The sequence below is a fragment of the Schistocerca nitens genome, chromosome 5, assembly GCF_023898315.1.
Source record: "Schistocerca nitens isolate TAMUIC-IGC-003100 chromosome 5, iqSchNite1.1, whole genome shotgun sequence".
In the NCBI taxonomy this organism is placed as follows: Eukaryota; Metazoa; Arthropoda; class Insecta; order Orthoptera; family Acrididae; genus Schistocerca; species Schistocerca nitens.
Genome location: NC_064618.1, coordinates 355,432,335 through 355,459,334, shown reverse-complemented (window position 1 = coordinate 355,459,334; position 27,000 = coordinate 355,432,335). Strand labels below are relative to the sequence as shown.

Genomic DNA, 27,000 nt, shown 5'->3' with positions numbered 1-27,000 from the left:
CCATAACCGTGATGACCCTTTTTCTTATTATTTAGTTATTCCTTACTTTTTTAATTTTACTTTAATTATAAATATGTGAACATTTTCATCAATGTTGGAGTTCGTTTTCTTATATCTAGGAATCATGAGGATTAAACCTTTAGTTTCCAATCGTAAGCTCCAGGTGTTCATGACACTTGAGTACTTTACTCATTATTCTAATTCCTTGTACTATTTTTTCCTTAGTACGTACTAGTATCATTGTTTATATTAGTTTGTAGTCTGGAGGAACTCTGGGCAACTGAAAGTGTTCTTTTCAACACTTGTAAATTCACATAAAACATAATAATGTCAGTGATATATAGAATTCAAACTTATCAGAATAATTCGTACTAAATATGTGACTTCTGTCATGATACTGTCCTTTTCCCCTAGGATCAGAACCTATACATTACAATGATGTTGACCCTATGAATTCACTTCCTCCTTCCATTCTGGTAGGTACACCCCTTTATAAAACATCCCTAGTCATCACGCCACAGGTCATCCTATTTCTATGTAGGTACGCCTGCTGTATATCCTTAGCAAATGCTGGGTAGGCCCCCCTTATCCTTTCTGAGTAGCCCTCATGGTTCATTGCCCTAGTATACATCTTTATATACACTATAATTAAATATTTCGTAGTAAAATAAAAATCTATTTTACACTTCACTCTCACTTCTTAGTACCTCATTTAATACCCTAGAGTCCTCCTCTCCTTTCAACTCTTATATTCTTAGTAGCTAGTATTCCTACACAGATTATTCAACTCAGGGCAGTTTTTGCCTCCCTTCCCTACAGCCTAGGTCTTCGTGGCAAATGAATCTGCTCCAGTCCGGAATCCCTGAACCATTACACCAACAACCTGAAAACAGCCTTCGCATCCCGCAACTACCCTCCCGACCTGGTACAGAACCAAATAACCAGACCACTTCCTCATCCCCTCAAACCCAGAACCTCCCACAGAAGAACCCCAAAAGTGCCCCACTTGCGACAGGATACTTTCCGGGACTGGATCAGACTCTGAATGTGTCTCTCCAGCAGGGATACGACTTCCTCAAATCCTGCCCTGAAATGAGATCCATCCTTCATGAAATCCTCCTCACTACACCAAGAGTGTCTTTCCGCCGTCCACCTAACCTCCGTAACCTGTTAGTTCATCCCTATGAAATCCCCAAACGACCTTCCCTATCCTCTGGCTCCTACCCTTGTAACTGCCCCCGGTGTAAAACCTGTCCCATGCACCCTCCCACCGCCACCTACTCCAGTACTGTAACCCGGAAGGTGTACACGATCAAAGGCAGAGCCACGTGTGAAAGCACCCACGTGATTTACCAACTGACCTGCCTAGACTGTGAAGCTTTCTATGTGGGAATGACCAGGAACAAACTGTCCATTTGCATGAATGGACACAGACAGACTGTGTTTGTTGGTAATGAGGATCACCCTGTGGCTAAACACACCTTGGTGCACGGCCAGCACATCTTGGCACAGTGTTACACCATCTGGGTTATCTGGATACTTCCCACTAACACCAACCTGTCAGAACTCCGGAGATGGGAACTTGGCCTTCAGTATATCCTCTCTTCTCGTTATCCGCCAGGCCTCAATCTCTGCTAATTTCAGTTTGCCGCCGCTCATACCTCACCTGTCTTTCAACAACATCTTTCCCTCTGTACTTCCGCCTCGACTGACATCTCTGCCCAAACTCTTTGCCTTTACAAATGTCTGCTTGTGTTTGTGTATGTGCGGATGGATATGTGTGTGTGTGCGAGTGTATACCTGTCCTTTTTCCCGCCTAAGGTAGGTCATTCCGCTCCCGGGATTGGAATGACTCCTTACCCTCTCCCTTAAAACCCACATCCTTTCATCTTCCCCTCTCCTTCCCTCTTTCCTGACAAAGCAACCATATAAATAATATATATAAATCCACAAACCCAATCATCCCGGCCGCCCCATTGTAGCTGGTTACCAAGCCCCCACAGAACATATCTCTGCCTACGTAGATCAACACCTTCAACCCATTACATGCAGTCTCCCATCCTTCATCAAAGACACCAACCACTTTCTCGAACGCCTGGAATCCTTACCCAATCTGTTACCCCGGAAACCATCCTTGTAACCATTGATGCCACTTCCTTATACACAAATATCCCGCACGTCCAGGGCCTCGCTGCGATGGAGCATTTCCTTTCACGCCGATCACCTGCCACCCTACCTAAAACCTCTTTCCTCATCACCTTAGCCAGCTTTATCCTGACCCACAACTTCTTCACTTTTGAAGGCCAGACATACCAACAATTAAAGGGAACAGCCATGGGTACCAGGATGGCCCCCTCGTACGCCAACCTATTCATGGGTCGCTTAGAGGAAGCCTTCTTGGTTACCCAGGCCTGCCAATCCAAAGTTTGGTACAGATTTATTGATGACATCTTCATGATCTGGACTCACAGTGAAGAAGAACTCCAGAATTTCCTCTCCAACCTCAACTCCTTTGGTTCCATCAGATTCACCTGGTCCTACTCCAAATCCCATGCCACTTTCCTTGACGTTGACCTCCACCTGTCCAATGGCCAGCTTCACACGTCCGTCCACATCAAACCCACCAACAAGCAACAGTACTTCCATTATGACAGCTGCCACCCATTCCACATCAAACGGTCCCTTCCCTACAGCCTAGGTCTTCGTGGCAAACGAATCTGCTCCAGTCCGGAATCCCTGAACCATTACACCCACAATCTGACAACAGCTTTCGCATCTCGCAACTACCCTCCCGACCTGGTACAGAAGCAAATAACCAGAGCCACCTCCTCATCCCCTCAAACCCAGAATCCCCCACAGAAGAACCACAAAAGTGCCCCACTTGTGACAGGATACTTTCCGGGACTGGACCAGACTCTGAATGTGGCTCTCCAGCAGGGATACGACTTCCTCAAATCCTGCCCTGAAATGAGATCCATCCTTCATGAAATCCTCCCCACTCCACCAAGAGTGTCTTTCCGCCGTCCACCTAACCTTCGTAACCTGTTAGTTCATCTCTATGAAATCCCCAAACTACCTTCCCTACCCTCTGGCTCCTATCCTTGTAACTGCCCCCGGTGTAAAACCTGTCCCATGCACCCTCCCACCACCACCTACTCCAGTCCTGTAACCCGGAAGGTGTACACGATCCAAGGCAGAGCCACATGTGAAAGCACCCACGTGATTTACCAACTGACCTGCCTACACTGTGATGCATTCTATGTGGGAATGACCAGCAACAAACTGTCCATTCGCATGAATGGACACAGGCAGACAGTGTTTGTTGGTAATGAGGATCACCCTGTGGCTAAACATGCCTTGGTGCACGGCCAGCACATCTTGGCACAGTGTTACACCGTCTGGGTTATTTGGATACTTCCCACCAACACCAACCTATCCGAACTCCGGAGATGGGAACTTGCTCTTCAATATATCCTCTCTTCCCGTTACCCACCAGGCCTCAATCTCCGCTAAATTCAAGTTGCCGCCACTCATACCTCACCTGTCATTCAACATCATCTTTGCCTCTTCACTTCTGCCTCGACTGACATCTCTGCCCAAACTCTTTGTCTTTAAATATGTCTGCTTGTGAGATGTCTGCTTGTGTCTGTATATGTGTGGATGGATATGTGTGTGTGTGCGTGAGTGTATACCCGTCCTTTTTCCCCCTAAGGTAAGTCTTTCCGCTCCCGGGATTGGAATGACTCCTTACCCTCTCCCCTAAAACCCACATCCTTTCGTCTTTCCCTCTCCTTCCCTCTTTCCTGATGAGGCAACAGTTTGTTGCGAAAGCTTGAATTTTGTGTGTGTGTTTGTGTTTGTTTGTGTGCTATCGACCTGCCAGCGCTTTCGTTCGGTAAGTCACATCATCGAGTTTGCCCAAACTCTTTGCCTTTACAAACGTCTGCTTGTGTCTGTGTATGTGCGGGATGGCTTTTCATGTAAATAGGTGATGTAGAACTGTCATAATAAAAACGATGTGTGCATCTTTCTAGATGTACATATATCTTCTCCCCTACAATCTGTAGCTTCATTGTTTGTGTATTCATATTTCTTTGTGTATATGCATAAGTGTGTTTGTGTGTTCTGATTCTACAGCCTTCTTATGCGAAAATAAGTTGTAGGTTATTGGAAACCACAGAGACTAGGAAGGACTTCTGTGATAGAAGTATATGAATATGGAAAGAGGGAAAAAATAGTTAGGTCCTCAAAAGAGAAGTAAGAAAGGAAAAAATAGAAATCATTGCTAACAACGAAGAAGAGAAAGAAGACAGCCCTAAAGACAGGAAACCCTTCCCATCCCCCTTCCCCAGGATCGCTACCTCACTGGTACTTCAGTGAGAAGCCATAGAAGGTATGGTGTTAAATCGTCTCCTACAGTACGGACATTCCCACCTTCACCCTTGAGGTCCCCGAAAAAAATCTTAGCAACCCGAGGGAAATGGCAAATTGTGAAGAGCCAGTCACAGTTGTTTGTGAGGGTTGTTTGAAAGGTGTGATGTGTGTTATGTGTTAGCCATGATTTATCTGTTGGTGTAAATCATGCTCTTATTTACACTACTACACTACCCACCCCTTTCAAAATCAATACAAACCCTCCCGTCTACATCACATCTCATAAAAGTTGTAAAATATTCTATACAAAATAGAACGTTATATGCCATAGCATCATCATTATTTAATTATTCATCCAATATTACATGTTCTGCTAACGTAATATTCACTTCCGTTCATTAAGAAAAATATGCATTAGGTCATATAAATTTGAACTCTGGACCAACTATGGCGGTACATCTGTCAAAGAATAATGTAGTTGTCCTAAGGCCAGCTCAGTGAGGACGGAAACCTTGTGTAGAACAAAAAGGCAAAACGTGGCTTACTATATATCATTCTGCATGAGAATAGTTTTCCCATGACCGAGGTAGAACTGATCAGGCACCTAATATATCCTGTTCCAAGGTTGTGCCAAATGACTGATGGGAGACAACTTGTGTGCAGTTCTCCCCCTCATGCTGCAGCTGAGCAAAATCGCGACATCTAACTGACTGTAACAAGAAAATCTCTTACCAGGATCAGTTTTGGATGACATAATAACAAATTCTCGCTCTTAAGGTTTGTACCAGTACCTCTAAGTGTGGGAGGATAGAATAGTTTAAGAGTGGGGGAATTTGGGGCAGGAAAATTATTACAGAAGAAACACCGAAAACAGCTCGGGAGCCGACGGTCGTCACTCCGCCTGCTAACTAAGAATGTTAACATCCCTGGGGGATATGTGACTCCACCCGGATCCCATGGCTCTGATATTAACTTCACTTGAGTAAGTGCTGACCAGTACTTCTTGTTAAATTTTGTTTGAAAGTCTCTCCACTTCAAAACAATCACCACTTCCCTAGGTAAGACAATATTAGGTGATGATACACTTTTTTCTACTTTGATTTGGATAAGCTTGAATTCTTTCCTCATGTCATCTATAACCTTGTTAGTATCATTAAGTTTGGAAGAAACAATAGGCAACACATTCCCAGATGTTATTCTCTCGGTGACTTTTTGATCTATAAGTCCTTCAAATTGTTCCTCCAGACTACTTATATTTATTAAGTCTGAGGTTGCTATTTTCTCTTTAAAGTTTCTTTCCACGTTATCTACTTGAGTGTTAATGCCTGCAATTTGCAATTGGACTATTGGTGTTAATTCAGTATTCTTATTGACAGTCCCTTTTAAAGTATACAGTCTCTGTTTTACAGCATCAAACTTAACATTACACACGTTTTCAAATGATCCTAACCTCCCACTAAGTTCAGATTCCACATTATTACATTTATCTTCAACATCAAATTCTAACTTTTTTATCAAATCCTGAATTTGATCATAGTGTTTCTGACTAAAGTCAGTGAACAGTTGATTTACATGGAGGTTTAAAGAGTTACTTTCTTCATTCTTTATTTCTAATTTCAAATCCTCTACTTTATTATTTAAATCATCAAATTCAATCTTTAAAGCCACCATGCTTTCACATAGACTACCAAATTCTTTGCTTTGCAATTCTACTTTGGCATTTAACAAATTTAATTGAGAATTTACTGAGCCTAGTTCTTTACTTAATGTTTCATTTGAGCAGTAGAAACTGCACTCTGGGCATCTAATTTAGCATTTTAAGCTTTAATTAGGTTTACTAATTCAGACTAGTCTGGCCCTTGTTTAGTAATTTTCATAGCCATGCCTGTTTCTGACGTTTCTCCAATTTGCTGTTCCTGATCCATATTCTTAAGATATTTAGACCTAGTAATCATTTTAAAACAAATTCAACTCTGAGTATAATAACTACACCAAGAAAAGTCACTCTACTGCTTGTGTCACTTCTTGCTAAGGTACTAAAGTTCTATTTGGCACTAACCCGCATAGAATTCTCGCAACGTAGGTAAGCGGATGTGACGGCAAGTCAGTACCAGTGAACAGCAAGCTGACGGCGTCAGACGTTTGTGTTGACATCGGCGTCAGTAGGCAGCTGTGGAGGCAGGTCAGCACAGTGAACCACAACTGGTGCCGGTGGCGTCAGATGTTGTTGCCGCGTTGACGTCACCGCGCTTTGTGTGAGTGCTGTATACTCCCCCAACTGGATCTTCTTAGTTGAATTATTCTCATCGTATCTCTTCTTAGTCTAATACATCGAGGTCTTCTTTCCATTCTTTTAATGTTATTAATTCCTTAGATCTTCCCTTTTGTTGTATCCACAATTTTTTCCATTTGATTTTTGGACTTAATCCAATTACAAGAAACAGTTCTCTTGTCTTGTTATATCTGGTTGCTATGGCAACACATCATATCTTCTTCTTCGATTTCTTCTCAAAATTCCTGTTTTTTTTTGAGTCCTTTTCACTGGTCATCAAGCTCTAACACTTTAGATGAGAGAACATGTGGAGTAAATATACAAACTTTATGTTTTCATCAATTAACAATGTAATGGATTATGCAGAATAATATTCTTGCATTTCACATGTAAATATCTCCATCTTCTCATATTTCAAGCTTTAGAAACACATTAAATTAACATTCTTAAGCGATTTGGTTTGAGAACCACCCATAATTTATGAACATGTCTTGCTTCTAGCAGGTCCAACACATGAATTACTTGAAAGTCTAACCTCATTTCTTCATGTGTCCTTAACAAACATCACAGTCACTAAAATCACTGAATAATACATAAACACTCCCTGTTCTTCTCTACACATTCACTGAAACACTATGTATCATACAGCAGGTACTTGTCGGCCGCCATTTGGCCACCGCGTCCACAATTTGCTCGTGACTGTTTTTAGACCTGCACACACGAACATGCGGTGCGCAGTAGGTCGGATTCATCTCTCTCAGGGACCGATGACCATAGCAGTCTGGTCCCTTCCATCCCACAAACCAACCAACCATCATCTCTCTCACACTTCTATTTAAAATATCGTTTGTTCGAGATGGAGGACAGCCAAGTGGTTCTAGAATTTATGCAGAAATTCTTGAAGCACTTCAACCTACAGTCCATATAAATAAATGCTGTAAAAATGAAATGGGTGTTGTGTGGGTCAAACATTAAGGATGGTAAAACAAAAACAGAATCATCATTATAAGGAATAGGCATTGAGTTGTGAATGGGCCCCACACGAACATCTTTTTGGTAACTGTATCTCAACCATCCAACTGGCATCCATATTGCATCACAAACATACAGCATGAACATAAAACAAGCATTTATAGCTAATCTCTGCTTGTCTCAGACAGGATGTGTGAGGTGAATGTGGTCAAGATGAGGAGTAGCTAGAGGGCAGCAATCAAGAAAAAGTACAGCAAGAGAGGCAAAAACAGTCACTGGAGCTGCTTTGACTTCCCCATAAGCAAGAAGGCTATTAAGATGTATCACTAATTTGGATGTGGGTGTAGGATTGAGTGAGAGGAGGATGGATGTCAGAGACTAAAAGATACAGTCCTTAAAGAATAGAAGGGACTGGAGCCAGAAAGGAGTGTCAAACTGAAGGATATAAGAAGATTACTCACACACAAGTTCCTGTTAAGCAGAAACTGGCAGCAGTGAAAAGATCTGTTATACCTGTATTATATGTCAAAAATATAACCTACATAAGCTGTACCTGCTTACATATTCCTGTACTCCTATCTTTTTCTTCTTTGCTCCTTAATCCTCCCTTCTTTCACTTCTTCTGCATTCATCCAATCTGCCTAAGGTGAGACAAGTACCCACAGTTGGGCCAACAAGCAAAAGGGGAGAGAAGATGTGTTCTGCAGTGAAGAACTAGAGAGGCATTATGAATAAATAGTAAATCTGAAGACATTTATTACAGGTTTCTGTCTATTTTAATGTTCTACTATGTATTAGCATCATAATTCTAAGAGGCAGTTTATACCAGATCATTACTGATTTGGAAATCAGTTGCTCCAGTTCATTTAACAATGCCAACTCTTTCTTGGTTTAAAGAAATTTCCAGCAAAACGCATTTGAAATGGGATTACCCAAATTCTATAGATGGGAGGAATTCTGACAGCATATTATAAAATAACAAGTAGTATTATTCTGTTGTACTGAAGCAGTTTGAGATACAATCAACAAATTGCAGTCATGGATGTTTGTGTATGTGGATACAATCTGATGAATGTATGTTACATCATAGTATGTTGGGAAGATAACTTGTTGTTGTTGTTGTTGTTGTCGTCCTCAGTCCTGAGACTGGTTTGATGCAGCTCTCCACTTACAGATCCAAAACTTTTACTTTTTCCATGTAGAAAAGCCTCTGCAATTATTCCCCACAGCAAGTAGATTTTTTTTAATGCAAATTTAAGACAATGAGTAAGTCGGGCTCCTTAGAATCCAAATCAATGTAACTGATCAGAGCATACAGTTAGGTGCCTTTGCCTACTACATCTACATCTTGTACTACTGCTAGTCATTTTCTGTCCTGTTCCATCCATAAATGGAGCAAGCGGAAAAGACTATCTAGCTGCCTCTGTAAGAGCTCTAATTTCTCTGATCTTGTCTCACAGTCCTTAGGCAAAATGTACATTGGCAGCAGTAGAACTGTTCTCGAGTTAACTGGAAATACCTGTTCTCAAAATTTTCTCATTAATGTTTCCCAGAAAGAGTGAAGCTGAACAGTTTTGCAATAGTTCTGATAATCAAACATCCAGTACGACATTGAACAGGATTCGAAAAAAGTTTAAAAATTCCAAAAATTGAGTATTTTATCATACTGTTTATTTATTTGTCAGTTTCCATAGGACCATTTGAGCAACAGCTAGTTGGTCATACAGTGAATCAGTACATAGTTTATAGAATGCTTATTAGAAATTTTATAAATGAGATAATTAATTAAACTTATAATGTTCCAACTTACACAGAAGTAATGCAGGGTCAACACAATCAAATGCTTTTGTTAAATCAAAGCAAACACCTACTGCCAACAGCCTATAGTTTAGTCCTGATATTGCCTACACATAAATAAATAAACTGCATTTTCTGTGGATACCCCTTTCCTGAAACCAAATTGGAAGTCTGACAGCATATTATGTGTACTGAGATGTGCCACTAGATACTTTGCTTTCTCAAAAACTTTCCAAAACACTGGTAGCAAAGTAACTGGGCAATAGTTGTGTACATTATTTGTTCTCGCCCTTTTGTAAAGTGGTTTCACTAATATTTCAGTTTGTCAGAAAACTGACCACACCTGTAAGATACAAAAGCTCCTGATAAACTGAAGTCAACCATTCACCTTCCGTACTACCATCATTATGTGCTCATCCCACTTCATATTGCTTTGCAGTGTTTAATGCCTAGTATAATGTATTGTATATGACAAAGGCATAGAAATTGGAGGAAGAAGAGTAGGGTGTTTGAAGTTTGCTGTTGACATGGTCCTTCTAGCCACAGGGGAAAAAGAATTACAGGATTTGGTGGACACCATTGAAACTAACGGAAAAAAAAATATGGAATGAAAATTAACACAAATAAAACAAAAGTATTGGCACTAGGAGGAAATAAGGAAATAAAAATTGTGCTGAATGGAGAAATACTAGAACAGGTGCAAAATTTTAAGTATCTTGGAAGCAGGATAGACACTGACTGGAAGTGCACCACAGAAATTAAAACAAGGATAGCAGTGGCAAAAGAGGCGTTTTATAAGAAAAGGAGAATTTTCTGCAGCAGTCTGGACAGAGAACTGAGGAAGAGACTCATAAATGTCTTGTGTGGAGTGTTCTTCTATATGGCGCTGACACATGGACTATGAGGAAGAAAGACAGAGAAAGGCTGGAGGCTTTTGAGATCTGGTCATGACGGAGGATGGAAAGAATAAGTTGGATGGACAGAGTAAAAAAGGAAGAGGTATTGAGAAGAGTGGGAGAGAAAAGACAGTTACTAGATGTAATAAAGAGAAGAAAAAGGAATTGGATTGGGCATATATTAAGAAAGAATGACGGATTGATCAAAACAGTTTTAGAAGGTTATGTAGAAGGGAAAAGGAAGCGAGGAAGGAATAGATTCCAGATACTGCATGACATGATGGGCGGTACAACATACAGCAGCCTTAAGAAGGAAGCAATGGATCACAGAAAATGGAAAGGCAAAGGACCTACTAATATAGTAGATAACTGATGATGATAATGTATTGTTTAACTGTACAATATCTGCTGTAGTGTGATGATTAGTGAAGTTGCTACACCAACAGTAATTTCTCAGTAATTCAAAAATGGTTCAAATGGCTCTGAGCACTATGGGACTTAACATCTGTGGTCATCAGTCCCCTAGAACTTAGAACTACTTAAACCTAACTAACCTAAGGACATCACACACATCCATGCCCGAGGCAGGATTCGAACCTGCGACTGTAGTAGTCGCGCGGTTCCGGACTGCGCGCCTAGAACCGCTAGACCACCGCGGCCGGCTCTCAGTAATTTCTGAATAATAAACAAAAGTTGTATTATCACAGAGGTGATAAATGCATCAGTTGTAATGTATCACAGATGTGCTCATAACAAGAATACAGCTGCAAATGAAAGAAAAAGTTTGGTCCTTCTCATTAAGCCGTGCTGAGAAAGTCATGAAAGAAGAGGTACAACATCATGGCTATAGAAATACCTCAAAAGAAAACTTTACACATCTTTAGTGAAATGTACAGATTCCAAAATTGACTCAAGGATCAATTGTAATGATTTTTCTAGCATATGTTTAAAAACTTTCTAAGGTCAGTCACACTATTGTATAATTAACTATACTGATACTATAGCATACTAGATATTAGAGTGATGTGACTGTGTCAAGCAGCACACCACTAATGTTGCATTCTAACATTACATAGTTGTTTTCCTGGTTGTCTGCAGTAACTTACATTTTTTTCTACAGTTAGAGCAAGTCACCATTCATCACACCAAATATAAATTTGTCTAACTTTGCCTGCATGCTTCTACGGTCTCTCAGTGATAATACTCTCCTATACACTACAGCACTACCAGCAAACAGTTGAAGATTGTTGCTCACCCTACCCACCCTGTCCATCAGAACATTAACTCTATAGGGAACAAGATGGTCCTGATGATACCCTTGTCTCTGATGAACACTTGCTTTTGAGAACAATCTATTGGGCTCTATCAATTAGGAGGTCATCAAGTCACATATCTGGGAACCTATTCCATTTGCTCATACCTTCATTAACTCTGTAGGTATGGCAGCACCAAAATATCCATTTTAAGTCAGAGTAACAGAGCGGGTAGGAAATTCAATTGAATGCTTTATTTTAAATGAGAAAATTACAAACAACTACATATACTGAAGAAATTTGTAATGAAATAACAAAATTTGTTTTACAAAATCTTCTGAAAATCATTTAGCTTTGTGTACCAGTTAGCTTATATTCAGGTGTGGGGGTAGAATTCCTAGATGTGGAGATAAAATAGCTGTATAAACTACAGAACAATTCCTTAGTGGTGAACTTCAGATATGATACCACAAATAATTGAACTCTTATGTGAGCAGAATTTCTCAATTTTGACAATATGTTTGCCCCAACACATTCTTCCTGAAGAAAACAGTAAGGAATTGGACATGTAAAGGACCAAATGGAAGCAAAAAGTAACTGAATACAGCTTATACTAAGATTAATGCCCAAAAACATAGTGTCTGTCCTTGTGCTTCATTTATGATCATGGCATAACATAAGCACACTGAGAATTCTCCACATTCAAGGCAAAATGGTAAATTATGTAGTAATAATCAGTATTTCGACTACAAAAGTTTGCTCACCTGCACCACTTCCCATCAAAATTTCTGCTTCTATAATATTATGTTGGAGAGAAGTAATTTGAAGTCACTGTGAGTGAAGGGTTCTGAGGAGTCAGATAATGCATGATGCTCTCAATCAGTCACATCACACCTTGTTTTCAAAAGTAGCTTCCAACGAGTGAGTTAAAGCCTGATGTTCTCAAGCTGCAAGAAAAGTCACTTCATGATCTTCATTGGATTCTTGAGATTACATAGTCCTCAGTCTCTCGGCCATTCAGGTGTATTCAGAAAGACAGTTATTTTGTAGGAATTTTTATTTTTAAACAAAATGAAATAAAAATTTAATAAATAGGCACCCAAATAATAAAGAAAAATTAATAAATCCATTTTTGGCACCACAGAATATATATAAAACTCATCACAAGAAGGAAAGTAATGTCATGAAGTATTTAATACACAAAGCAAAATCAGGAAATCTATATATCATAGCCAAGTAAATTCAGTGGTAATTTGTATTCGTAAAGATAAGATTACAGCACTTAGTTCTGTCACTGACATAAAGTTCCAAAAATACTACAGTCACTGAGTTAAAACAGGGCCTTGGTTCTTTGCTGTACTACAAAACTAACAATGCCATCTATTGTTTCTTTGGTGTACTACAACAAAAATCCAAACTATTAAGCTGAACAGATGATTTTAGATAAAATTTAAATTATGATGTCTTTTTCTCTGTGTTACAATTTTATTGAAATAAATCCTATACGTTCCCCCAAGTTATATTCGAGTACTTGTGAACTCTCCATACAGATTCATCTAGTAGCTACACAGTTTATTGCATCCAAACAGACTGACATGATGGTTTTAGATGAAACTTTAAACCATAATATCTTTTTTTCTGTTATTAGATTGTGATGAAATAAAACCTATATGTTACTGCAGGCTCAAGGTACATGCAAAAACCCCATGAAAATTGGTCAAGTAGTTTAGGAGATTAGTGAGATCAAACAGACAGACATTGATTTTACAGTTTTATTATTAGTATAGATGAGGAGGTACTACAGACTGATTAAGTTGGAAGTTTAAAAGTTATTTAACTAATGTGGTGCACGTTTGTAGATAGAAACAGTTATGAAAATCTCTTATTGAAAAGAGGAACTATTTAAGAAATATGAAAGTTTCATGAAAACAATAATAAGAGCATGATAGAATATGCTGACTTAAAGAAAACTATTTGTAAATGTCTCCAGGAGAAAATGTGGAGATATTATGAAAATTTGTTATGAGAGATAATTGGAAACAATAACACATACACACACACACACACACACACAACCATATTGTCCTGCTAAGTACTTTGTACAGGTGTTGCAGCTTGACTTGGTTGAGATACCAGATCAAGTGGACCAATTATGTAGGTGAAAGGAGAAATGAGATTGGGAGGAAGAATAAAGTGTGATAGGTTGGGTGACTGAGGTGAAGAAGGGAGAGGTAGCTAGAGAAGAGGAAAGAAAAAGGATGAGATCTATCTATGTTTCATTCATTTGACATATAAGATGAGACCCAATCAATAGATTCTCCAATTCACACCATCCATTGCTACATTTATACTTACCTCAATTTGTTTTGGCCCTTTATTTACTATGTCTAAGGTTACTTGAAATTACAGAAAATCCATGTAATATTTGTTCATCATCATTCTGCACAAAACAAAAACAAATTACTCAACTTCAACATGCTGCTGTCAAGCGTTGCCCCCATGCTATTTGTTGGAATCAAATCATCTTAATCTGTTGCTCCCATCACCTATTAGTAACTGGTCTAACACTGAAAGATCTTTAGCATTACCCACAACTGCCCACCTTGAGATGAGGTGGCTTCTTTTATTATGGTGGCTTCTGATGATGTCATGGCATCAGCCAAACACTATATCACAATAATAAAGTATTTAATGAATCAAATGGACATTTGTATAATTTTCAATGACACTGAAGGCCAATTTTCAATATGATTCACTGGATCAAAACAGAATTCAAGGACCCTCATAGATTGAAGTTTCTGTTTGAATGCAACTTGTGGTTATAATGATTGAACCAGAATGACACAGTGATAGGAGAGTTAAAACACATGAAAATGTAATTCACTACAAAAATGTCAAAATCAACAGATACATTTTAATCATTGATTACAAACCTGTACTTGGACTCTTCCAGGTAAGGTATTTCATAAATTACCAATGCATTTATATCAGAAACATTGTCTTGTATTTCATAAACTACTAATGCTTTTATGTAAGTGTTTTAATGAAAAACATTGCCTTTTTCATGAAACAGTTTCCTTTTACCAAGGTATTTCAATGTTGTACATCGACATGATGCTTCAGTTGATTCAGAATGTTTTTCAAAGGAAATGTGGGAAAGTAGGTTGAGCAGTGCTCTGTTATCAGTCTGGGAAAGCTACCACCAAGAAAAAGTATGTCACTGTATGTAAGAGGCAGTTCTGACTTCCAGTAACTGTGAGTAATGGAGGGGTAATTTTTGAAACTAAGTAAAAATTGAATCATGAAGCAAGTAAAAAGTAGCAAAATTATTGTTATGAAAAGAGTGTATAATTTCAAGCTATTTCATGTAGTGCCCAAAAGTGCCATGTTAAGTTACATCAGAATCAATATTTAATATGTAAAATTTTAGTTTATAATGAACAACAGGCTTTCCATTCTGAAACAACAGGTGAGGTATAAACTGTATGCTCAGAAGCATACTTTGATTTATAAGTAGAGCAGACACTGCAGTAGATTTATATCACAGTGGCACTGAGAAGATTGCACTGGCATAGGCATGGGGAGTTACATGTGACACACAATGAAGTGGAACAGTGAACTGGGAGTAGAAGAAGATTCTGAGAGGAGAGTGTAAGTGTAGACTGAATGATTTGGAGAGTTTGGGTTTGGAGGGGGAGGGGGGGTTATGAGACAGGGGTTAGCTGAGATTAAGTCCAGGAGGAATGGATGATTAAAGAATATATTATAAGACAATCCTTGCCTACATAATGTAGCAAAAGAAAAAAATCTCTACATTTGTTCACAGCTTTGCATTGGCCACTCATTAGGGTGACAAGTTAGTTGGTTGGCAGTTACATGCACACAAAATATTGCTCAAAAGTTATAGCAGAGCAGGTGTTTGACGTGAATGGTTTCATGTGTTGCTTCACATGTACATATGACAGAGTAGGATGTGTTTTTGACAATATTAGTATAGAATGTGCTTGATGTGTACAAAGTAGAGGATCTTGCATCTGAGATTTCTACAGGGACATAACCTGTGTAAGCAAAGTGTTGGTAGTAGTGGCATGAAGACTGACCAGGACATTTCATGTATTGTGTTATTGACAGAATACCAGCTAGGGGGAGGTGGAAAAGATTGTGGGTAGGTTGATGGCAGGTAGCATGCGCCATAACTAGAAAAGAGATAAAATGGTATAACATTCCAAACTTTCCTTAAATATTCATATAGCTAAAGAAATAAATGCGAAACACAGCTGGTAATTAAAATAATGAGAATCTGAAAGTAATCCCATGTGAGATTGTAGCAATCCTGTGCCTGTAATTCTGATTTAATGTGTGCATTTGAATTGGATGTGCTTCACCATAATTGTGAAGTGGTGTGCAGTTTCAGTATATTGCAGAAAAAGAATGAAACCATAGTTTTTTAATTACTTATGTGATATCTCCAGTTGCTGAAGGTAATAATCAGTTGAACCTGCTTGCTACAATACAGTAACCTTAAGTTGCATTATTTGGCACTTCTGGTATTACAAATAAACAAATGCGTCCATTAAATATGTTCACATGCTCCATTCAAAAATTTTAACGCATTTTGGATTGAATTTTCACAAAAAAAATAAACAAATGGTTCCATTACATATGTTCACATGCTCCATTCAAAACTTTTAACGCATTTTGGATTGAATTTTCACAAAAAAAGAAAACGTACACCACATGTGCCATCTGGATTCTTCCCCCAGACACCAGTGCCTTAGAACTCTGCAGGAGAGAACTGGTATTAAAACATTTCCTTGGTTTTTGTTGCCCACCTGCCCTTAAGTTATGTTAATTTCTTCAGTCTCAGTATTTCTTTTCCTTCTCTAACGTATTACCCTATCTTCCATGTAAGCTCTCAGGTTTGCAAATCTTTTCCAGTGCAGTTCCCAACAGTCAGTCTTTCCTTCTCATCCCATCAAGTAAATCTCCCCAGACCTGGTGGTCTGGGTGATTTTTCTGAACTCTCTCCATTCCCTACTACTCACTATCCTTTTCCTTCACCCCTCTTCCTTCCGCTTCAATCTTCTGCCAGGCAAAGAAGCCACCTGCTCCAGAAGTTTGCAAATATCAATACCTTTATGTATGTATTCTCCTGCATCTTCTTGGTGAGTACATTTTTTTAATCTATTCAATTAAGAGTCATGTTAGGTAGCTTATGCAATTTTCATTATGAATCTTCTTATGAGTGTGGATGAATACTAGTCTTGGGATCACTATTGCTCTTGTTATATATAAATGATGTTCTATCATAAAGTGAAAAATTAAAAATTTTGCTTTTTTCATAGAGATGAAACAGCAAAGGAAATATCAAATGAAATGTTCAGAAAAATTGTTAAATGATTCTGGACAAATGACCTTCACTTAATGGATAAAAAACACAGTTCATTCAATGCTCTAAAAGACAAGCTGTTCATCACTAAGAACAATAGAAAAAAACTAAAGGAAGAATGTAAATCTCAAATTTCAAATTCCTAAGTGTGCATTAGGCAAAACTGGAACTCAAAATTGCAAATGCTTGTGATCAGAAACATTTTCTCTACGTGTAATTGCTAATTTAGGAGATGAAAACCTCTAAGAGTTTAATTATTTACCATGTTTCCATTTGATAATATAATATGGAATACATTTTGGAGAAATTTAATATAGTAAGACAAGAAAGTCATTGCACAGAAACATACTGTAAGATAATAGCCCTCCTCTATCCTCATGTACACACCTGTTTAAAATGACTAAAAAGGAACAGCCATGATTTCAAATAGTAGTAGCCTTTATAAATATAACATTAGACACACAACATCCTCCACTCACTGCACCTTAGCCTCAATCTTCCATGGAAATGAGTAAAGCATGTAATCACAAAAATATTTGACCAGCTCCAGTAATAAAACACTCATTACTGCACCTCCACTACCACCACCGTACAATTGATAGTAAGAGGCTCCTGGCAAGCAAATGCCTCTTATATAGCTATCTACTGGCTCCAGGCCACAGTCTTGTATATGTTCTCCAAACTGTAAACTACTTATGCTGTCATGCTATGGCTAGATGAATAGTTGATGTCTTATCGCTATGTCTTTTATTGTGACCAGAGCTAGAACATCTCCCTGGTGAATTCAAGGAAAGAAAACAGTTCTAAAATAAATTGAAATCATTTACACTTGTCAACTCCATACATGAATTTCTTAACAGATAATATCTATGTGTGCTCAGTATACATTTACTAAATTTTATGTGGCTTAAGGTTGAAGTAGAACTTGAATAATGTAACTGACTAAACTGTTGCTGCATTTTCTCAGTTAAAAAGTATTGTATTTCTAAACATATTAACTTTTCCACATAATACTAAGTTGTTACAAGTGGGATCCAGATAACGTGTAAATAAATGGCTTTTTATGCTTCATGTGTATGGAATATTTGTTTCCTGAATGTAATATTCTTTATGCTGCTCTCTCTCTCTCTCTCTCTGTGTGTGTGTGTGTGTGTGTGTGTGTGTGTGTGTGTGTGTGTGTGTGTGTGTGTGTGTGAGTGTGAGTGCATGCGTGCATGTGTGTGTGTTTCTCCAGTTACATTGTAAGTATTCCTATCTGTATTCCTTTTGTACATTTTTTTGTGAAGATATGTGACAGATGTTGCTAATATTTCTTAAAAACTGTGTGTTAAGGACATAAGAACATAAACTAGAAAGCAGGCATCAAACCATTTTGTCCTTTGAATACCACGATATCCAAACAGGCATTGTTATTATGCTGGAGATATATCTTCCACCTCACTACCATTTTATGATGAAATGTGTCATGGACACTCATAAGGTTACAGCAATCTAATGTTTGAATTTGTACAGTTAGGAACTGGTCAGTTAAGACCATCTTCAGATTAGTCTGTGTTAATAAAATGGGCATAACAAAGTGAAATTATTATCCAAGAATGACAGCTTCAAAAATATAAAATCTTGTTAATAATTCTGAACCACTTCACCCAGTCACATGTCCAACTGCCGTATCCACCACATACCATTGGCATCAAACAACTGTGACAGAAAGAGAATTCTGTAGCACAGAAAGTACAATGTTATTATAAATGATTGAAGTGACTTAATAGATTTGCTGTAACTATGTTAACATAGTGTCACAGGGCTTTGGAAACACATAGAAAAACTCAAAAAGGTCTTTTTGACATATTACAAGTGCTCCCCTACTAATTCTGCAGATATCATATCTGTAATCAAGTTCTTCCCATGTTCAGTGCATGTTCCTAGCAATCTGTTCAAACATACTGTTGACAGAATTTTGCAGTTCTATTGGGTTTGTTGGTAGAGGATGCATGAACACTGAATCTTTCCACACAAAAAAATCGCATGGAGTTAGGTCAAGAGAAAGTGGAGGCCATGACATGAATTGCTAATCATCAATCCCATCACAACTGATCTATCTGTTTCAATTTCCTATTTTAGAATTCACAAAAAAAAAAAAGATGGAAGTTGGTGGAACAGTATACTGTTGGTAGATGAAGTCCACATTGTTGCTCTTCATTTGTAACATGAGCCAATTTTCCAACATATCCAAATACAATGACCTGTAATGGTCTTTTCTCAGAAGAAAAGAGATGATAAACTTACAACACTGAAGCTGCACAGAAAACAGTAACTTTAGGTGAATCTCAAATGTGCTGCATTATAGTATGCTCCCAAATTCACACAATGTGCCTGCTTGCTGTACCATTCACAAAAAATGTTGCTTCATTATTAAAGATGATTTCCTCACAAAACCTATCCTCTTTCCAAAGCTGCAACTGTGCCAAAAATTCAAAGCATCTGACTTTGCTATCAGGAGTCAGGAACACTCTACTTTCTATTTTTGTCGACTTCTGAGGCTCTGTGCAAAATTCACCCACACACAGTCAATTGTTGCTTCACTAACTGCAAGTCAACCCTTTGATTCCCCCCTGCAGAAGAATTCTGATGCTTTTAACTGCGCATACCATCACTGAATGGAGTTGGCAGCTGATGGGTCTTTGTTTAACATTGTTCATAAGTGTCATTGCACTGTTACACAGACTGATGTGAATGAATTTCCAGCACAATATATGCTTTCTTGGTGCCTGTCACCACCTTGCCTACTGCATTTTTGTGGCAGGAATATGAAGTTTGACTTTTTGAGTTTTTCTTTATGAGTTTTGAGTTTTGTGACAATATGTCAATTACAGTAAATTTATGAAACCACTTCAATCATGTATATTAACCTTATAGTTGCTGTTATGAGGTGACTTGTTCACATGCAACCTCTAAAGAGCCAAATAGATTTAGGAAAACTATGACGAAACTGAATACAACACAAATTAGCAACAATTTATGGTAATTTATTAAGAGAAAATATACATTATGTATCTTGAGTGTGAATATGATGCATGACAATGTTGAATATTGGTTCAGTCCTGAATCCAGTGAATGATGACTCATTTAACTAGTAGAATGTCCAGTTGGGCTCTTCTGGGCAGCAGATAACATCTTGAGGCACAGTGTTGATACTCCTGAGTTAACTGCGCATACATGTGACATCTGAGTGGAGCCATCTGTCTGCTTCTATCTCCATTTAGTAGACCTGTGTTCACATGGAAATTATTTGCTTGATATAGATGGCAGCATAACATAGTCCGTATCTGTTGGCCGACACAGCATCAATGTAACTTATTAACCCAGTCCAGGAGCATTCAAGGATCACATTAAAATTCTCTAAATCTTAGCTGCTGCAACACACCTGAAACAGTTAAGTTTCAGAAAAAAATTGTAACGGTAAAAGTGTGGATGGGAAAGGGGAAATACATATCATTTCATTCAAACCACAATGAGCTTCCCATACATCACTATTATTTTAGTTTTGCTAAGTACATGACATTCAGCAAGCTGCCATCTATGTATTTCCATCATCTACTGCTTTTGCAGGTGTCAGGATTCTAACGTTTCTCCTTAAGCGAGGTAGTGTATATTCAAAAGACTGTTGTAAAATCATATGGTGTTGAAAACTATAGAAGGTTTGACTTGTTACTGAGTAGTTATTGGTATAGTATGTCAGTGAATGTCATCTTGTTAGTACACAGAATCTGTGCAGATTGTATTAAATATCTTTACAGAACTGACTGGGCTTCAGCAAAAACCCTGCTTGGAGACACTAACTTCTTGAAGAGGCTTCAAGACTATGAAAAGGACAATATAACAGACAACATGTTGAAGAAACTGAAACAGTATGTGGATCATCCAGACTTCACCCCTGAGACTGTCGCAGGTGTATCAAAAGTGTGTAAATCGATATGCATGTGGGTACGAGCAATTGATTGTTATGCCAAAGCATATCGTATTGTACAGCCAAAGAAAGCAAAGTTAGTACACTTCCTTATACTGGCACTTTTGTTTCCAATAATGCTTGCATAAGATCATTTTCTCATTGCTTTGAAACCGTGTTTGTCACAGATAATCTTCATTTGATTATTTATGATGTTTTCTTTATGTCACCAGGGAGGAGGTGACATTTCAGATTATGGTTATCAATTACTTTGACTTGTTACCTGGTATAAGAGAGGAGCCTGAACCATGTTTAGAGCAAAGTCAGAATGCAGCAGATTCACAGAAACAAGTTTAAGGCTAGGTTGTTTGAGAAGTGCTACAACAAAAGCCGGGTATAGATGATATAGATGTTCTGCACCTCTCTGAATATTATGTAACCCCATGGATGGAGCAGTTAAATATCAGGAATTATAAAGTAACATAATTTTCAAGTATAGTTAACATGGAAAAAGGAGGAGTTGGAACATGAGTAAGAGGTGGACAGAAAGTCAGAAATATTGAAACAAACAGTTTTTGTGTAGATAAGAACTCAAGAAACATGTGCTTGTGAGTTGTTATTGCAGAATGCGTCTCTGGTGATTGTAACACCCTGCAAGATTCCTTCTAGGAAACTTTCAGCTATTTATGAAAAATTTAGATGCATTATTGAGGTACCAGGCAGTCAAGAAGAAACAGTTAGCAGTTTATGGTGATTTTAATGTGGATTTCTTGAAAGATATAGGCAGGAAAAAATGAACTGGTATCATTATTTGGGTGTTACAATATAACTTCAGTAGTTAATTTTGCAACTAATGAGCATCAAGATAGCAGGACCATGATTGATAACATATTTATAGACAGTGCTCAGGCTGAAACAATTAATGTGTGTCCAGTTGTTAATAAACTAACTGTTCATGATGCACAATTAATGGAGGTAAACAGTATAGCTCCATACAGCCCTGAGGCAGGTTCCTGCGAAGCAGCCCTCATCAATGAAAACAGAATGCATCATTTTAAGAGTAGGTTAAAAGACATATAGAAAGAGAAGTTAATGTCAAATTCAATTATTTCCATAGTGAATTTGTGTCAGAACAAGTATTTGAAAGTAGTTTTCCCAAAAGGTTATCCAGAAAAATTATTTAAAAAAAAGTAAACCATGTATCACTAAGGGAATTAAAATCTCATGTAAGAAGGAAAGGGGAGATAAGTCTAGACCTGTAAGAGGGAGATGGGAAATAAGTCTAGATCTGAAATTTCTCACATACTACAAAAAACTGTAGTATTTTAAGGAATGTCAGTAAAATGTCCAGAAGTATTCAAATCCTGATAGAAATAAGTAATGCGGAAAATAAGATTAAAACTAAATGATATATTGTGAAATGGGAGACAGGATAGCTAGTCTGTACAGGACACCATAACAATTAAAGTAAATGGCATTGTTGTATCTGAGAACTCGCAAGCTACAAGTACTTTTAACAACCACTTTTTAAATGTAGCAATAAAAATAGGACTAAGTGGTTAAGTTGAACATGCAAGAGAATATATTAAAAATGTCTTTCTACAAATATTTAAACAACTAGAAGCAGCACTAATGTCTTTCATTGAGTTTAATAGAATTGTATATAATAAATAAAACTTTTCTAATGTTCTGTAAGACCCATGGTCTTCAGGTATGTGGAATGTTTCAAGATATAGATTAATCATTCAAATAAATTATGAGACAGAATGGCTGGTCAGTGAGTACCTAGCCTTTGGAAGTAATAGGTCTTTTTTTGGGGGTGTGAAAGGAGTATATTAGTAAAAGTTAAAAAAGAAGGACTTGTGGTTCAGACCACAGGATGAGAGAGACCCACCTGCAGTGAGAATGAGGGTAGGAAAAGATGAAGGGGAGGATTCAGACAGAGTATGACCTACATCCTATGACACTTCTCATCTTGTCAACCCTCGTCCTCACAGCAGGTTGATCCCTCTCTCTCTCTTGATGGGGCCTGAGTAACCTCCCCTTCCTTTTTCACCTTCCCCAACATATTTTGTTTTCAACCTTCCCAAACATATCCATCTCTCCTCACCAAATAAAGAATTATTAATTCCATAAGCTAGGTACAGAGCCTTTTTACTTTTTGTATGAGTTTATGTGGACTGTAGAAGCTTAAAGAAGAAGAGAGTCTAAGCATTTGAGACATGGTGCTATAGAAAGGTGCTGAAAATAGGGTGGAGTGATGACACGGGGAGTGAGAAGTTTCTCCATATAAACAATGAAAAAAGTAATACATTTAAAAAAAGGACAAGAAAGAGGGGCAAGGTGATAGGAAATGTGCTAAGGCATCAGGGAATAGCTGTCACAGTTCTAGATGGAAGTGTAGAGTTTTAGAACTACTCTCTTAAGACAAAAAGAAAGAGCTTTACACATTGAGCCAATCAATAATGTGTTAGTCTGTCTGTGGCCCTTATGCAAGCAGGTATTCGGCTTGGCATTGATTGACAGAGTTGAGTGGATGTCCTCCTGAGGGATATCATGCCAAATTCTCTCTAGTTGGTGCATTAGATGATCAAAATCAAAAGATGGTTAGAAGACCCTTCCCATAATGCTCTACATGTTCTCAGTTGGGAGAGATACAGCGACCTTGCTGGCCAAAGTAGATTTGGCAGGCATCAAGACAAGCAGTAGAAACTTTCACCATGTGCGAGCGGTCATTATCGTACTGAAATGAAAGCTCAAGATGGCTTGCCATGAAAGGCAACAAAACGAGTTATACAATATTGCCAACATCCTGCTATGCTGTAAGGGTACAGCAGATGACAACCAAAGCAGTCCTACTATGAAAAGTAATGGGATCTCAGACCATCACTCCTGGTTGTCGAGCTGTATCATGGGTGACAGTCAGGTTGGTATCTCACTATTGTCCAGAGCATCTCCAGACACAACTTCAGCCTGGAATCTCATTAGAATTGCCTTCAGTGTTGAGTCCTGCTTTGAACAGAGCCCTGACACCAGCAAAAACGTGTCTGGATATGTCCCCCATAGTTGTGAGATACCGACCTGACTGTCTCCGCCATATGGCCTGATAGCCAGAAGTGATAGTCTGCAGTGACATTTCATTTCATTGCAGGACCTCTTTGGTTGTCATATGCAGCACTCTTACAGAATAGCTTTTCATTGATGATATTCTACACCCTGTTTTGTTGCCCTTCATGCCAAGTCATCCTGGGTTTACATTTTGTGAAGATAATTCCCGCCTGTACATGGCGAGGTCTCTACTGCTTGTGTTCATGCTAGCCAAACCTACCTTGGCCAGAAATGTTGGTGAGTCTCTTCCCAATTGAGAATGCTTGGAGCATTATGGGAAAGGCCCTCTAACCAGATAAGGATTCTGATAATCTAACACATCAAAGCCAAATAATTGCTTGCGTAAGGACCAGAGGTGGAACAACGTGTTACTAATGTGCTCAGTTTGTGAAGTTCTTTCTCTTGCATAAATAATCCAGTATTTCTGAAATTATAATCATTTGTTTGTCTTTACATGTACATATACATAGACATCACATCTACTGATTTACACCCCATTTGGATAACAGGGTTGCCACAGGTTCTGGAAATCAGGGAATTTCAAACTTGTCAGGGAAATAAGGGAGATTTGGAAAAAAAAAACACTGGAAAAATCTTATTTTTGTCTCAGTGTCATGCTTCATCATTGGCTGAGTACAGCTGAGTATGTGCGCTGCTTCTTTGCTGCCTCATTAATATTGCTTCTCCCCATCCTACCACTCTCTTCAGCTTGCAGTCAGTGCTGGCACCACTTCTTTCCACTAGCCTAGAGCAGTTGCCGATGAGAGGCAGGGAGGCATGAGGAGTGGTTTGTTAGGATCTGATTCTCAGAGACCATAGATACAGTGGCCAGAGGCAGTGGTCATGTGTGCATAAGTTGTGTCTGAGTGATTGTGTGAATGTGTGTATGTGCTCTTGTTTTCTGACAAAAGCTATGTCTGAATATTTAGTTGTGAGAGTGTGATTGTCTTTTCTGCATGTCGGTCTGTGGTTCAGCAGTCATCTTCATGGAGTTGCTACCTATCCTCATTATTATTGAATCTCAGAGTATTTGATAAAATTATCTTTTGCATGGATTGATCACCATGCTCTCATTTCATCACCATGTCTGTGGTGCCTGAATAGCCAACCATACGAGTGGATTTCTGTGACGGACCAAAACCTCATGGATGTCCATAATTAATTGAGCCTACTGATCTGAAGACATTTGGTTCCCTCTAATGTGCAGGCACTGCCTTTTGGATCCAATCTCACTGATCTGCCTGCGGGCCAGGTCTGTTTGTGTGTGGTGTAATGCAGCAGCTTTTCATGGTTTATGCATGGACCCAGTTCTGTGGTGCTGCTCAGCAGGCCAAATGACACGAGTGATGGATTTCAGGAATTGTAACTGTCACTGCATTGTATGGTGTGGTGTTTTATAGACATTTATTCAAGTACATTTTGTTACTTAAAAATTAAAAGGGGGGGGGGGGGGGAGTAGTGTTTAACGTCCCGTCGACAACGAGGTCATTAGAGACGGACTTAAAAATTAGTTTATATGTTAGAAAGTATGGACAATAAGAAGAAGAAAATTGTGTCAGTTGGTGGTGGTTTGTACACTATGAACTCATATATTCCTCGAAAGAAAAATCTCAAAATGCCTGTAAAATAATGGGTCGGTAATAATCAACAATAACAAACATAGTAGAACCAACATTTTATTGGTGGTCACCTAGGCTATAGTGTTGGTTTACACAATTTTCCCCACCTTTTGTACTTCTTTCAAGAGGGCTACTTTTTTCTGAGGTTATTTCTGAAATCAGTAAAGGTATTTTAAATCTGTTGGTTGGTTGGTTTGGGGAATAAAGGGACCAAACTACAGGGTAATCAGTCTTTAAATCAGTCATGTGACACCAAGGAAATACATGTTTTTGTCACCAAATGTGTTTCATTTTATTGAAATAAAATCACCGCAGTTTGGAACACACATACCATTTGGGTTGCATTCTCCATTTAAAAATAGTTCATTACAAAAGATGTTGACATTAGTACTTAAAATTTTTGCTCACATCAAGAAGCGCCATCTGCTTGTCATGTGTGTGTCTATATATATTTCCTCGTTTGCAATACTGTTGTTTATTGCATAGTAGCTGCAAAGACAGACTGTCAATTTACCCTTGAGATCTCTAAATGTGTTACGAAAAATGCTAAAGCTTGTCTGGAAATTAGGGAATTTCGCTTGGAGAAACTTGTGGCAACCCTGGATAATTCCTTTGTGGTGCATTTTTCTTTATTCCTAAGTATATTTATACATGTGTACAGTTAAGCCATTCTTCATTTTTTATGAACCATGTTATATCTTGAAATGGAAGGAGGTCTTTACCATGGAACATTGATACTTGCAAATGAAGTGAGTTTCTTTAATGACTTGACAATTTTACCTGCCTTGAGTGTGGAAATTTGCATTACTTTCCAATAGCTTTTCTTTCCAGATGTATTTAATTGTAACTGGTTTTGATAATATGTCTGCTTAATTTGATTTTACTTACTGATTATTGCTGTGTATTAGATAATAATGCAACAGATAGACTATTAAATAGAACATGAAGAAGATTTTCTAAGGTGCAACACCTTTAAATTTCAGTTGAATATTTGTTCCTAGGTACAAGACAAAGTTGTACCTTGGAACATGTTCACACATTTGGAGAAACCTTAATTTTTGTAATTTCAGAAAAAGACTATAGTACATAAAAAGTGAATGTCATCCCTTAAAATTGGAATTAGAACATGTATGAGGAACACTCCAAAAGAATTGCACACTATTTTTGTAAAAATACAGTTTTCATTCTGCATGTGTGAAAGTTTTAGTGTGTAGATACATCCTTCCTGCTTGTTTTCAAACTTAGTTCAACCTGTTCCCGTGAGTGGCACCATCACGGCATGTTTTCAAGATGGCTGCTACACTTGACATTCGTCAGAAACAACGTGCTGTCATAGAATTCCTGTGCTGTGAAAACAAAACAGTGGGAAACATC

The 27,000-nt window shown here is 38.2% G+C and overlaps 1 protein-coding gene across 1 annotated transcript in view; it reads left to right on the top strand.

The window, feature by feature from the left end:
* Positions 1-27,000, top strand: part of LOC126260454 (dynein axonemal heavy chain 6) — a 1,163,459-nt gene that overhangs the window by 761,994 nt on the left and 374,465 nt on the right. Inside the window, exon 83 of the mRNA XM_049957783.1 lies at positions 20,751-20,996. Within this exon, the coding sequence (XP_049813740.1) occupies positions 20,751-20,996 (246 nt within the window). The remainder of the gene's footprint in view (positions 1-20,750; positions 20,997-27,000) is intronic.